We start from the raw sequence: 14,335 nt of genomic DNA on the forward strand, positions 1-14,335 counted from the left end.
TTGTCAGTCGCCCAGCTAGTAGACTCTGACGCATCATCGGAGAAGACAAATGATGCATCGGGTAATTCTCCAGGGAAGGAGGACCATCCTTCAACAGTGGATGTCCCTTCTTTGGTGAGGGCAGTCAAATCAATCCTAAATATAGAGGATGACGAGCCAGCTCCTAGACCTAAGGCTCCAGTGTTTAAACACCAGAAGGTGGTAAAAGCTGAGTTTCCTAAGTCTAAGCAGCTCTTTGAACTCATGGGGGAAGCACGGAGTACTCCTGATAAACGGTTCCATGTTGCCAAAAGATTAGCATCTTTGTATCCTCTCCCACCTACCCAATGTACTAAGTGCGAAGACCCTCCTACTGTGGATGCTCATGTGACGCATTTAGTCAGGAGCGTTATGTTGCCTATACCGTCAGCATCTTCCCTTAAGGTTCCCATATAGAAGACTTGAAACCTGTCTTAAATCAGTTTTTTCATTGTCTGGAGCTTTTACCCGGCCGGCTATGGCTGCAGCCTGGGTATCCAAGACTGTTGAAGTATGGAAGGAGGCATTGGAAGACACTCTACCAGATGCTACCAGGGAACAGCTGACATATATCACCCACATATGGGAAGTGGCCTCTTATTTGCGAGATGTGGCAATAGATGCTGGACTCCTGGCTTCTAAAGTATCGCCAGCTTAGGTTGCTGCTTGTAGAGTCCTTTGGATATGGTCCTGGAAAGCAGATGCGGGATCCTAAAAGGCTCTGGAATCCCTGCCTTTTTATGTAAACATTCTATTTGGAGCAGAATTGGACAAGATAGTGGCTACTCTGGCAGCCTCAAAATCTGCCAGTCTGCCATCTGTTACGATACTCGCACGGTTGTGTAAGACCTCTAGAGCCAGGGAGAGGATCTTCTACCAATAACAGCCAACCCGCTGTTCCCTTAGTGCTTTATTTACACACCGGTACTTAGGTGGCCGCCTGGATTTACACCTCCAGCAGTAGAGGCTTACACAACCAATGAGAGACTGCAGGACTGCTGAGGAATGGCAGTGCTTCCTGTACTGGTACTAGCTGGAGTGAGGCTGCAAATGATGAGTACAGGGACTGACGTGAGTGACAGGATACTCTAGCAGCGGCAGATGATAGGTCTCAGGAATGTCTAGGGACAATGGTGCAGCTGGCAAAAATCGAGGCAAAACGTCATCATCCCGTTGTCAGATTCTCGCGGGTTTTGGATTCAATAAAAGGTCCCTGTGTCGGCGCCATTTTTCACTCTGGCTGTGGACAGTGAAACAGGAGGGTGGGAGTTGTGCTGCTGTTGTCGTCCATAGGGGCTGTGCCCACTCCAAAGTCCATAGGGGCTGGCTGGGCTGTGTTGTGCAGTCTGTTGTCCATAGGGGCTGTGTCCACTCCAAAATCCATAGGGGCTGACTGGGCTGTGTTGTGCAGTGTCCCTTAAAGGCTGTAGTCCTAAAGGGGTGCTGTAGTGTTATCCAGGGGGTGCTCTGTCCATCAGGGGTGCTCCCCCGAAGTGCAAAAAAAAAAAATTTCTGTTGGTGTGTGCTGTAGCCGCACGTGCATCAACAAAGTTGCGCCAAGCGTGCGCCTGTGTCATAAGTAAAGAGCCGGCTGGCTCTTCTGTTGAAGGGTGGTGTAACCCCCAAAGTGCCTGAAGAAAAAATAAAAAATATTTTTCTGTGTTTGTGTGCGCCTTAGCCGCACATGCTTCAATATCACATAAATGGAGGACAAAAATTTGTCAGATAAAAATAAAATAGGGAAAGATCAAGAACCACTTCCTCCTAGTGCTGAAGTTGCTGCCACTAATCATGAAATAGACGATAAAATGTCATCAACGTTGACTGCCAAGGCCGATGCCCATTGTCATAGTTGAGGGCATATAAAATCCTAAATGGCAAAGTTCAGGAAAATAAACTTAAAAATTAAATTTAAATCGTCTGAGGAGAAACTTAAACTTGCCAATATGCCATTTACGACACGGAGTGGCAAGGAACGGCTAAGGTCCTCCCCTATGTTCATGACTAGTGGTTCAGCTTCACATGACGATGGAAGCCCTCTTCCCGCTACAAAAATCAAACGAGTTAAGCTGGCAAAAGCACAGCAAAGAACTGCGCTTTCTAATTCTAAGAAGATATCACAAATCCCCATGGAGAGTCCAAGTGTGGCGACGGTTGCCTGACCTTCCCAACACTGGGCGGGAAGAGGTGGCTCCTTCCACCATTTACACGCCCTCTGCAAGTGCTGTAGCCGCACGTGCAAGTAGCACCAAGCGTGCACCTGTGTCATAAGTAAAGGGCCGGCTGGCTTGTCTGTTAAAGGGTGGTGTAACCCCAAAGTGCCTAGAAAAAAAAAGAATATTTTTTTTTTCTGTGTTTGTGACTTGTGTGCGCTGTAGCCGCACGTGCATCAACAAAGTAGCACCAAGCGTTTGCCTGTGTCATAAGTAAAGGGCCGGCTGGGTCATCTGTTGAAGGGTGGTGTAACCCCAAAGTGCCTGAAAAAAAAATAAGAAAATATTTTTCTGTGTTTGTGACTTGTGTGTGCTGTAGCCACACGTGCATCAACAAAGTAGCAGCGTCAAGTGTGCGCCTGTGTCATAAGTAAAGGGCCGGCTGGCTCATCTATTGAAGGGTGGTGTGACCCCCAAAGTGTCTGAAAAAAAAAAATTTTGTGTTTGTGACTTGTGTGTGCTGTAGCCTCATGTGCATCAACAAAGTAGCAGCGCCAAGCGTGCGCCAGTGTCATAAGTCAAGGGCCGGCTGGCTCGTCTGTTCAAGGGTTGTGTAACCCCCAAAGCGCGCTCCAAAAAAAAAATATTTTTTTCTGTGTTTGTGACTTGTGTGCGCTGTAGCCGCACGTGCATCAACAAAGTAGCTCCAAGCGTGCGCCTGTGTCATAAGTAAAGGGCCAGCTGGCTCGTCTGTTGAAGGGTGATGTAACCCCAAAGTGCCTGAAAAAAATTTAAAAAATATTTTTGTGTTTGTGACTTGTGTGCGCTGTAGTCGCACATGCATCAATATCACATAAATGGAGGACAAAATTTGTCAGATAAAAATAAAATAGGGAAAGATCAAGAACCACTTCCTCCTATCTGGGCAATTTTCATCCTGGGAGTCCTCAACTGGGAAATGGACTTCCTAAGTTTTCAAGACATACACGCCAGAGAGTGGGCTCTCCACGTATGAGACTTTCAGCTCCTGGTGAAGAAATGGGGCCTACCAGACGTAGACCTCATGGCGTCACAACTACAAGGTCCCCAGGTACAGGTCCAGGACCAGAGACCCCTCAGCTGCCTTTGTGGATGCACTGGCATTGAGGTGGAACTTCAAGATGGCTTACCTCTTTATTTCCCTCCTCACAAGGGTCCTCTGGAAATTCAAGCAGGAAGGCGGCACAGTAATACTGGTAGCTCCTGCATGGCCCAGGTGCCATTCGTTCACCGACCTACGGAGTCTATCCATAGACACTCCATTTCCTCTTCCTCTATGGCCGGATCTGTTAGCGCAGGGTCTGCTTGCATCCGGACCTACCTTGTCTGTTTTTGACGGCGTGGCTCTTGAGTCTTCAATCTTAAGAGCCAGAGGTTTCTCCAGCTCTGTGATTCAGACGATGCTTAGGGCATGAAAGCCTTCCTCTGCTCGCATCTATTACAGAGTTTGGCACTCCTTTGTTCAATGGTGTTCCCACAGAAAGTATGACCCTAAGGTTTTTAGGGTTTCTCAGGTACTCGCTTTTCTCCAGCCTGGGTTAGACCTCGGTCTTCACCTGGCCACCCTGAGAGTATAGGTTTCTGCACTGTCAGTTTGGTCCAGCAAAAGATCGCTTCTCTGCCGGATGTTAGACCTTTTTTCAGGGTGTTCTCCAAGTTCAGCCACCTTTTGTCCCTTCGGTGGCACCATGGGATTTGTCTTTGGTTCTGAAGGGGCTACAGGCTCCCCCATTTGAACCTCTGGACTCAGTAGATTTTAAGGGGTTGACAGCAAAGACACTTTTTCTCCTCGCTATCTCATCTGCCCGCAGAGTCTCTGATTTGTCAGCATTTTCTTGTCGCTCCCCCTTTTTGATTTTTCACCAGGATAGAGCTGCCCTACGTACATGGGCAGATTAACTTCCTAAGGTATTGTATCCCGTTTTCATGTGAATGAAGAGATTGTAGTTCCAGCCTTCCGACCTTTCTCCAGGTGAAGCCTCCCTGGATGTGGTTCATGCTCTCCGTATCTATATGGATCGTACAAACCCTTTTAGAAAATCAGACGCTCTTTTTGTGTCGTATAGTTTTCACAAACACGGCTGGCTAGCTAAGAAAAAGACTCTTGCTCGATGGCTGCTCATGACTATCTCTCAGGCTTACATGCAGGCTGATCTCCCTGTACCAAACACAGTGACAGCACATTCTACTCAGTCTGTCAGACCATCGTTGGCGTTTCAACGTGGTGCCTCAGCTGAACAATTGTGCAAGGCGGCCACGTGGTCTTCTATCCACACCATTCTCAGGTTCTATGACATTGACACCTTTGCCTCTCAGGATGCTTCCTTTGGGCAGTGGATTCTCCTTTCTGCTCAGGAGCATCCCCACCCTTAAGGGAACTGCTTTAGGACATCCCCATGGTGATCCCTGTGACCCCCTATGGACCCTGAAGAAGAAAGTAAGAGTTATGGTAGACTTACCTTTAACTCTTTTTCATCGAGGTGCATCACCCTGATGCACCTGGCTTCATTGGTATTTTTTCTCTCGGTCACAGATTTCCTCATCTTCTGTGAGAGTGTTTCTGGTGTACATTGTCCTTCCTTCTCCTCTTTCCTTCTCCTGCCTTGGGCTTGTTTACAAAACTGAATGCCTGTGGCCAGGGATGGGGCATATGTGGAGAAGGCCCCGAGGCATCCTGGGAGTTGAATGCTTAATTGTTTGGTGCCTGGATAACTCCAACCACATTTCCCCATGGTGATCCCTGTAGACCTTGAAGCGTTATCCAAGTATTGTAAGTCTACCATAACTCTTATTATATGCCCATTTGGTTACTCTGTTATTTGCAGTTCAGATTTAAATGTGATTCTATTTTTACAGCATCTCTTATTTAATACATGTTAAGTGGTAAAACAAAGATTGGAATTCTTTCACATTTTATTATTGTTTTGTATTTTGAAGTTACTGTTATACTATTTTGTGTGAACTTTCAATAAATATATTTTCAAAAAAAAGCTGAAAATCTGCACTTCAATTGCATCTCCATTGTTTAATATCAATTACATTGTGGTGGCGTACAGAGACAAAATTATGTTATGTTGTGTACCAGTGTCCAAAAATATATAGACCTAACTGTATCAGTGAAAGCTCAGTGCGGTGTGGTTAATCAGTACCCGGTCTAAGAGCGGCAAAGATTCTGGGCCTGATTCAGAGGTGGATGCTATTGCAGCCGCGGTTGTGATTTTTTGCAGAGTCGCAGTGGTGGTAATAAGCAAATACTTTCCCTTGTGTTCTAGCATGCGCCGGACTCTGCAAGCCCTCAGATGCACACATTTAATGACTGTGGACAAAACAATACAATAAAACCTCTAGCACCTCTCTGCCAAGATCCTTCTGCAAAGTGTAAGCTTGTTGATAAGAGTGTGCTGTAAGGTGCTTGATACCATCAAATCCATCCAATAGCAGATCGCATAACTATAATGTCAATCACATAACAATAAAGTCAATATTGATGCCATATAAAATGCATGTGTGGGGGTGATGGACATTAAAAGGGGCACATGGGGAGGTGTGAGGACATGGCTGGCATCTATGCATTATACTGAGGATACACCATCATTATCATAGTCTGAATGGGCCTGTAGTCTATTCTTATATCTTCGCCCCCCCTCATGTAAAAAACTGTCTATGTCATTGACTACATTGAGCTCTGTGGGGCCATTCACCCAGGTAAAGATGAAATAACATGGCATATACAGTAGTTGCATAGAGAGACAGTGACTTGTGCCACTTTGTGAAAAAAAATTTTTTTTACACAAGTTACGTTGTATAAGAGAACTATTAATATCATCCATAAATATATACTGTATGTAAATGTCCTTTATAGTATGTAACGGGACAGTCTACTCTCATCATCTAGTGCTACTCACTTTCATGCTCTTCTATACACAGGAATATTATGGATTTCTCAACGGATTGACAATTTCCTGGATTGGTGACGGCAACAACGTTCTGAACTCGATCATGATGAGTGCTGCTAAATTTGGAATGCATCAACATATTGCAACACCAAAGGTAAATGACATACTCTGCCCATTAGAGATCCGACTTGCTCAGTGGGTAGTTGGTGGCTTGTCAGTTCCTCTTGGGATTTGTTTTACCTTATACAATGGGAGTTCTTTTCCTTTTCCTGGGTTTGCTACAAATCCAACTTCTTTTCAACATCCAACAAGTCATGATATATTTTAGAAGGAAAGTGAGGGCTGTGCAGGTAGATATACCATAAATTAATTATATGATAAAATTAATTATATGCTGCAGAGCAGCAGCAGTGCTCTCCTCTGCCTGTAGGGGGAGCGATAACACTGATTTGCGTTGGGCTAAGGGGCTCACAGCGACCCCTCACCAGCAAAAAGGTTTTTCCCCCAAGGGGGCATGGCCATGCCTCCCGCGATTAGGCCACGCCCCAGCCCCCCACCTGGGCGGCTCTCTACGCCACTGGTTACACCCTTGCATACAAACACAGAGGCTCTGGATTTAATATGAACTTGCATGAGTCAAGTTTGTTCAGACTGAGATTAAAAGGATACTTTTGTTGCATTCTCACAGGTTTTTGGCAGACTGCCAGTTTCCACTGGAGTTAGCCCTGGAACCTGTGTAAGAGTGCCCCCATTTTTGGGATTGTGTGACAGTGTGTGGCCCTGACAAAGTTCAAACCTAGGCAAAATCCTAATCCTGGTCAAACTACACCACCATGCCAAATGTGGTGGAGCTAGGTCCAAAACTCTGGCTGTGCATAAAGGACAAAAAGACAGACTTACAGACAGACAGACAGACAGGCTTTCTCGCTTATTATATAGCTAATATTATGTTATAAAACATACTCCTCTGCAAAGATAAATGACTAAGGGGCCAATTCATTATCAGAGCCAATAATTTCTTCTAAGCACTCCAGAACTCCTTGCAATAGGACGAAGCGGGCTAGTGAGGATGGCGTCCGTTCCTGCAAGCAAACTCCGACAACTTTTTGTTTTTGTAGTTTGCTGAATACTTGGCAACCACATCAAGCCCCTTACACTGAATGGGCCTGTAATTGAATACATGCAGAAACAAGTGTAACGTGTACATAAGTGATAATGAAAGTAATCCCCTAAATACTAATGATCCCTTGTTTATTTTTTCAGGGATATGAACCTAATTCTTCTGTAATTGCAGCAGCAGAACAGTTTTCTAAAGAGGTAAATATAATGTTATGTAATGTTTGTGTAAGCTGGAAACAGAACAGTGGCAGTAAGCTCCTGAATTAGGACTGACACAAGCCCAACATGTCCACAGGGAAATTGTGATGTGTTGGTGCCTTTTATAACCTACAATGATGCAGATGACAGCAATGGCTTTGTAATGAAACTGGTACAGTACAGGCACCCACTGTTTCATCAGAATAGCTGAAGCATTCCAGCTTGGCATGCTATCATCATTTTATTAGTCTCCTACCTGGGCTATTATGCTAATCCCCAGCCTTGATAAATCCCTGATAGCAGCATTGCTCCGTAATATATAGGAAGCTGTCTGAGATGCACAGATTTTGTCTTCTAGTCTGGCACCAAGCTGCTAATGACAAATGATCCCCTAGAAGCTGCCAGCGGAGCCAACGTGTTGGTTACAGACACGTGGGTGAGCATGGGACAAGAGGAGGAGAAGAAGAAACGGCTGTTGGATTTTAAAGGTTACCAGATCACAATGCAGGTACGTGATGGATGTTGTTTGTTTTTGTACAGCAAAAGTAAATAACAGTGTCAGCAAACCCCTCCTAAAGGATGCAATGGGGTAAATGATGTGTAACTGCTTGTTAAACGCAACAGGGAAAAATGTATAGACATAGCAGTCATGGATACATGTGAAAATGATATCAAATAACCTGATAACAATGTTCAGAATATACATAAAGGGGCTGACTCGTACTACACCCATGCAGATTGCATGATTCTACCACTGATGCCTATCTGCATCTGGATGAGCAGGATGGTGTGTTCTAACTGAGAACAGTAATAGGGTCTCATTCAGACCCGGTCGCAAGCGCCGATGCGCTCGCAACCGGGTCGATGGTTAGCACTGCGGGTGCGCAAGCCCCGGAGCGAGAGAAAAACTCTCTCACTCCGGAGCTCTCTACAAAAGGGGCGGCTGTCGATGTTGATCGACAGCTCGCCCTGTTTTGTAGGCAGGGCGGGGGGTTGTGGTTTCACAAACGGAGGCGTTCCTTAAGGAACGCCTGCCGTTTTGTGGGCGGCCGCACTGACATCATCAGTGATGTCAGTGGGGAGCTTCCTGCTCAATCAGAGCAGGAAGCTCCCTGGGGTTTGAGGTTGCCGAGACCCAACCTTAGGGTCTCGTCGCAAGCCCCGATGGTCGCGATGGTGTTCACCATCGCAACCATCAACCTGGTCGGTCGCTAAGCTGTGGGTGGTAACCCACAGCTTAGCTAGCGACCAGGAGGCCGCACTAAAAAAAAGGAAGCGGCCGCTCTCTTTCAGAGATAGCGATCGCTTCTTGCGACCGCCTCTGAATGAGGGCCATAGGGGGTCATTCAGACCCGGTCGTTAGCGCCGATGCGCTCGGACCGGGTCGATGGCCCCCCACGGCGCCGCCGTGCGCATGCGTGAGACCCGCTACGACCGACAGCGCCGGTCGTAGCGGGTCTCGATCCAAAGGGGGTGAGCTGTCGATGTTGATTGACAGCTCGCCCCGTTTGGAAGGCGGACCGGGGGGGTGGCATCCCAAACGGGGGCGTTCCCACGGGAACGCCTACCGTTTGGGGGCGTTCCCACTGACATCACTAGTGATGTCAGTGGAGAGCTTCCGGCTCAGACAGAGCCAGAAGCTCTCCGGGGCTTACGACAAGGGAGACCCTACCCTAGGGTCTCGTCGTAAGCCCTGATGGTCGCGATGGTCTTGACCATCGCAACCATCACCTTAGGCGGTCGTAAGGCCTTACCACCGCAAAGGAGGACGTCTTGAAAATTCAAGAGGTCCTCCCCTCATTCAGACCGACCGCACGCTCTGTGCAACCGGCTCTGAATAAGGTCCATAGTGTGTTAACACAATTGGCAGGAACAATACACATATATGCCTGGGAAAGCCATGTTATTTGCGGGTGGTCAGTGACAGGTGCAAATAGAGGATAATTATGATGATAACAGCCGACAGCACAAGCGCATCGCTTGTTATTGGCTAGTGTGAATGCTCTGCTGACATGGATTGGTGTTCTTCATCGCTTGTTATTGGCTAGTGTAATGCTCTGCTGACATGGATTGGTGTTCTTCATCGCTTGTTATTGGCTAGTGTGAATGCTCTGCTGACATGGATTGGTGTTCTTCATCGCTTGTTATTGGCTAGTGTAATGCTCTGCTGACATGGATTGGTGTTCTTCATCGCTTGTTATTGGCTAGTGTGAATGCTCTGCTGACATGGATTGGTGTTCTTCATCGCTTGTTATTGGCTAGTGTGGATTGGTGTTGCTCATCGCTTGGGCATAAATGATGTTTTTCTGATCTTGGTTCTGTTGTATTTGAGAGGTATTTGCAGTATAATTGATATCTACTAATGGATGCATTGTTGGCTTGTGTCACATAAAGTAAATGGTTTAGAACATGTGTCTGGCGTAAATCAGACACATATGCTATTATAGCTAACTGGAAGGCATATCAAGCTTTGCATAAGCAGAGGAAATACCCTTATTTGTGCAGGCAACTTTTCTGAATTGTAAATTATGTTTATTTTGTGGCCAACTCTGCACCAACACCAAAATGCCAATGTTCTACAATTTTGTAAGGAATGTTGAGCATAAATGACATATACAGCGGTAGTCTCATACATTATTGCTGCAGTAGCGCCAGACAGCCCTTCTTGGCGCACCAGGTCCCATGTGGCTTTGCTGGTGCTGGGCGTCTTTTTCACATCTTCTTTTGCCCAAAAATGTTTCGTAAGTGCAATGTGATGTGACTACGACGCACCAGGAGACTGTGCTGATTAATTTGATATGCGACACTCGTATATCTGAATGCGACTAAGGGCCGTATTCAATTAGAAGTGAAAATTTATTTTCGGCGATACTTTTTCGCCGATTACGTAATTTTCGCCGGTGTCAATTTATCCCCGTATTCAATTGTAGCGTCTTTTCGCCGGCACGATAACACAATGCAATGTAATAGCTGAAAAAGTTTCGCCAATGAATACCTGGCGGTAAAAAGTGCAGAATTGGAGTTTTGGGGTGCAATGTTGCGGGAACCACCCTGCACCCTTTGGACACTCCCCCTGATGCTAACTGCATCAAAAACGCAAAAAAACCCCACAAAGGACACCCCAAAAAAGCACTTTGAAATAATTGGCGGAAAAAATCAAAGTGGGGGTACAAAATCAAAAACTAGTGAAATAGCCTTTGGGGGGGGGTCTGGAAGTATGGGGGAGATGTATTTTTGGATTGCAGGTATTTGCTGATGTTGCGTTTTTGGCGCTTTTACTTTAGAAACTTTAAAATATGCTTGCACCCATTTTCATGTACCCCAAATTTGTTGGGAATACTTATTTTCCCCCTAAAAAATTGCTAAATGCTATTCTTCACCCCTGTCCCTAAATAGCGCCGATTGAGACCATTCAAAGACCCCAAATACCTTCAGCAGGGCTAATCGGGGGTACCCATAGTGAACCCCCATTTCAGAGCATCTTTTGGGGGGTGTCAGGTTGATTTCCCCAAAAACGACAGGACTTTTTGCCTGTCTGTGCTTCGCCGGGTCCCGTTTTTGCTGATTTCAAATTGAATAAGGGGACATGCGGGGACGCGAGCGATACTTTTTCGCACCTGAAACCAGCGATGACGGCGAAAAATCCAGCAACGGATTTTTCGCTTATAATTGAATACGGGCCTTAAGCTGGCCACACACTAGACCAACTTACATCCAACCAGCCAACTAGTTGATTGGTTGGAATGAAAATCTGGTAAGGTATGAAAGCAAATGACAATCAGCAATTTGCTCCCGAACGCCAGAAAATGGACAAAAACTATTGTTTGAACAAATTGTTTAGATCAAACATTTAACAAACTTGTCTGAACGACCATTTTCATCTGTTTTCTGGCATTTAGGAGCAAATTGCTGATCATCAGTTACTCCCATTCCTTACCAGATTTTCATGCCAACCAATCAACAAGTTGTCTGGTTGGATGTAAGTTGGTCTAGTGTGTGTGGCCAGCTTTAGTCTCTGAATCTATTTACGGAATATTATGATGCAGCGGACGCAGCTTTTTTCCACGCTAAGTTCCATTGTGCTTCAGAGACGAGTGGTAATGCAATCGCAACTGCATTCACTCACGGATCGCAGTTACTAAAATATGCTAATGCTTCCAAAGCACAGCTGAGCATAGAGACGCCCACTGTGACGTGCAACAGCGTAAACATCAGTACTATCGACGCACAATGGGCAGTCACGCAGCATGTAAGTCAAGTTACACAGAGAGCTCTCATGTTGCCCAGGGGAACGCAATGGCTAATTTTCGCAGGCTCAGTATACGCCTTTTAAATGGACAGACACGTCTGCGTTCTTCTAACCTCCCCCCCCCGTTACCATTCCCAAACACTGAATACCTGTCACTCGCTTTGTGAGTGATTCCTCTGTACGAAGGTAATCACAATGCGATCGCTGCATGTGCGCAGTGTTGTGTTCAAATGCTACCGCCATTACTTCTGTATCAGGTCCCCAGTTGCACTCAGATATACAAGTGTTGCATATGAAATTAATCAGCACAGTCTCCTGGTGCATTCTAGCATGGGATCTGGTGTCTCACTCACGCCAGGCATCTCACACCACATGGCGTATTCAGGCTACATGTATGAGGACACATCTATAGATTGATTATAGTTAAAGTGCAAGCAGAGGCACGCCCGAAAAGGGAGCATGTCCTAAAGTAAAGGGGCGTGGCCTCATGGGGATCCCGATGACATCACTCCGGAGGTGCTAGGCTGCCCCGGAGACTGGGCTGTGACAGGAGCTGGGTGCTGCAGGAGAATGTCACACTGTCACTGCAGAGGAGCCGGCATTTTGGTGTCATCCCCTGGTGACACCCGGGTGCACCCCACCCCTCCCTCATGACGCCACTGAGTGCAAGTGCTATGTGTGCCCCAGGGTTAGGGAATTGAGTGTTGTGTGAGCAAGTGATGAGTGTGACTCAGTAAAATGAGACTGAATAAATAAATGGTGTGGCTGATTATAGGTGGAATGGTGTGGCTGATTATAGGTGGAATGGTGTGGCTGATTAATTTCCCCTGTATGTGGCCAATTCATTGCTGTAAGTGACTATTTGGCTCCTAGGTCCTCTGCATATTTCATTGTGTTGGGGGCCCCATACTATATCATGAGTAGAAAGGATAACATTTGGCCTAATGTAAATTGAGCAAACATAAAAAGGATCACATATAGGATTGTACATATACAGGGCCAAAAAGATAAATAGATTCAAGCTTTGCAACTAATTTCATATAGGAGATGATTATTATTTTATATGGAGATAGTCAATCTGAACAAGTTGACACAGTATTTGCAACATGTAAAGGATTATGCTGCCTTATTGTCCATTAATGATTTTGTGTTGACAGTGTTGGTGAATATTTATGCGTTTGTGTTAAGTGTATGTGTGTGTTTTCATTTTTACATGTGTTATATGTGTTCTTCTCTTCACGCTACTATACAGACAGCAAAAGTGGCTGCGCCTAACTGGACATTTCTTCATTGTTTGCCAAGAAAGCCTGAAGAAGTTGATGATGAGGTTTTTTACTCCCCTAAATCACTTGTTTTCCAAGAAGCAGAAAATAGAAAGTGGACAATAATGGTACAGTATGATGAAATTGTTATTAGGAATGAGGATGTTCCAACTAAACCCTGTAGACAAAGTACCAGCTTTTTCATTTGCAGGGAAGAAAGATTTTGCTATTAGCGATGCTTCCACTTATTGCTTTCCTATTCTCAGTCTTACTATATTTACATAGAAATATTACAAATACTTCCTTTGAAATCTCCAAAAAAGTACTATGATCGTGTTTGAGCTACACCCTATTGTGACAAGTAGCAGATACTATGATACAATACTTTTACAATTTTTCAATTAAATTAATTATGACAGGATTTCCCAAACTCGCTCCTCAAGGCACCCTAGCAGTCCAGGTCTAAAGGATATCCATGCTTGTGCAAAATGGCATGTAAAATCAATATGCATACTTACCAACATTCCTGGGCAGCTTTCCAGGAGCAGCAGGAGGGGACCTGTTGCTCTCCTCTTCGGGGGGCGGAGCCAGATGATAGACCGCATTAGGCCCCTCCCCCTTTGCAGAAAACACCCGCTATTCACGGGTCCATGAGGAGGGGCAGGGCTAAATTACATGATTTGCATCATTTAGCCCCGCCCCTTCCCTATGGACCCAAAAATTCCAGGTAAAATCTCCCTATCGGATGCGGAAGATATGCCTACTTTTCTGGGGGTGCAGGGGGTTGCCTGAAAAATTGTGAGCCTCCCGCGATTTCCGGGACCTTAGGCATGTATGGTATATTAAGTCACCTGTGATTATGGATGGATATCCTTAAAACCTGGACTGTTAGGGGTATATTTACTAAAGTGCTGGTTTTTAGATGTGGGTACAGGTAACATAATTACTAAACCAGCTAAGTAGACTAAGTCACCTGGGTATGCTTATAGAAATCCTGAAAACATGAGCTTTAGGGGTTATATTTACTAAAGTGCGGGTTTTTAGAAATTGAGATGTTGCCCATAGCAACCAATCACATTTTACCTATTATCTTTTAGAAGGTGTTAGATAAAAGTTAAGCAGAATATGATTGGTTGCTATGGGCAACATCTACACTTATAAAAAGCCGCACTTTAGTAAATATACCCCTTAGGGTGCCATTAGCACTGACTTTGGGGAACTCTAAATTATGGAGTAATTATAAGGTTTTCCAATCTTGGCAATAGTACCATTTAATACATGTTTTTCATAGTATCCAATTGCTTTATCCCTTATCCTAAGACTTGCGCAAAACTAGTTAATATGTACAACGTGTGTCAACAAAGCATAAGAAATGTTTTCTGATGCCAGGGCTTCAAAAAT

General features: G+C 45.3%; 1 protein-coding gene across 1 annotated transcript in view; it reads left to right on the plus strand.

Annotated features, from left to right (window-relative positions):
• Positions 1-14,335, plus strand: part of OTC (ornithine transcarbamylase) — a 52,920-nt gene that overhangs the window by 24,863 nt on the left and 13,722 nt on the right. The window contains exons 6-9 of the mRNA XM_088451551.1: positions 6,138-6,260; positions 7,370-7,423; positions 7,782-7,931; positions 12,925-13,062. Coding sequence (XP_088307677.1) covers positions 6,138-6,260; positions 7,370-7,423; positions 7,782-7,931; positions 12,925-13,062 — 465 coding nt within the window. The remainder of the gene's footprint in view (positions 1-6,137; positions 6,261-7,369; positions 7,424-7,781; positions 7,932-12,924; positions 13,063-14,335) is intronic.

This window comes from Taudactylus pleione, unplaced genomic scaffold (assembly GCF_031769625.1).
Source record: "Taudactylus pleione unplaced genomic scaffold, aTauple2 ptg000026l, whole genome shotgun sequence".
Lineage (NCBI taxonomy): Eukaryota > Metazoa > Chordata > Amphibia > Anura > Myobatrachidae > Taudactylus > Taudactylus pleione.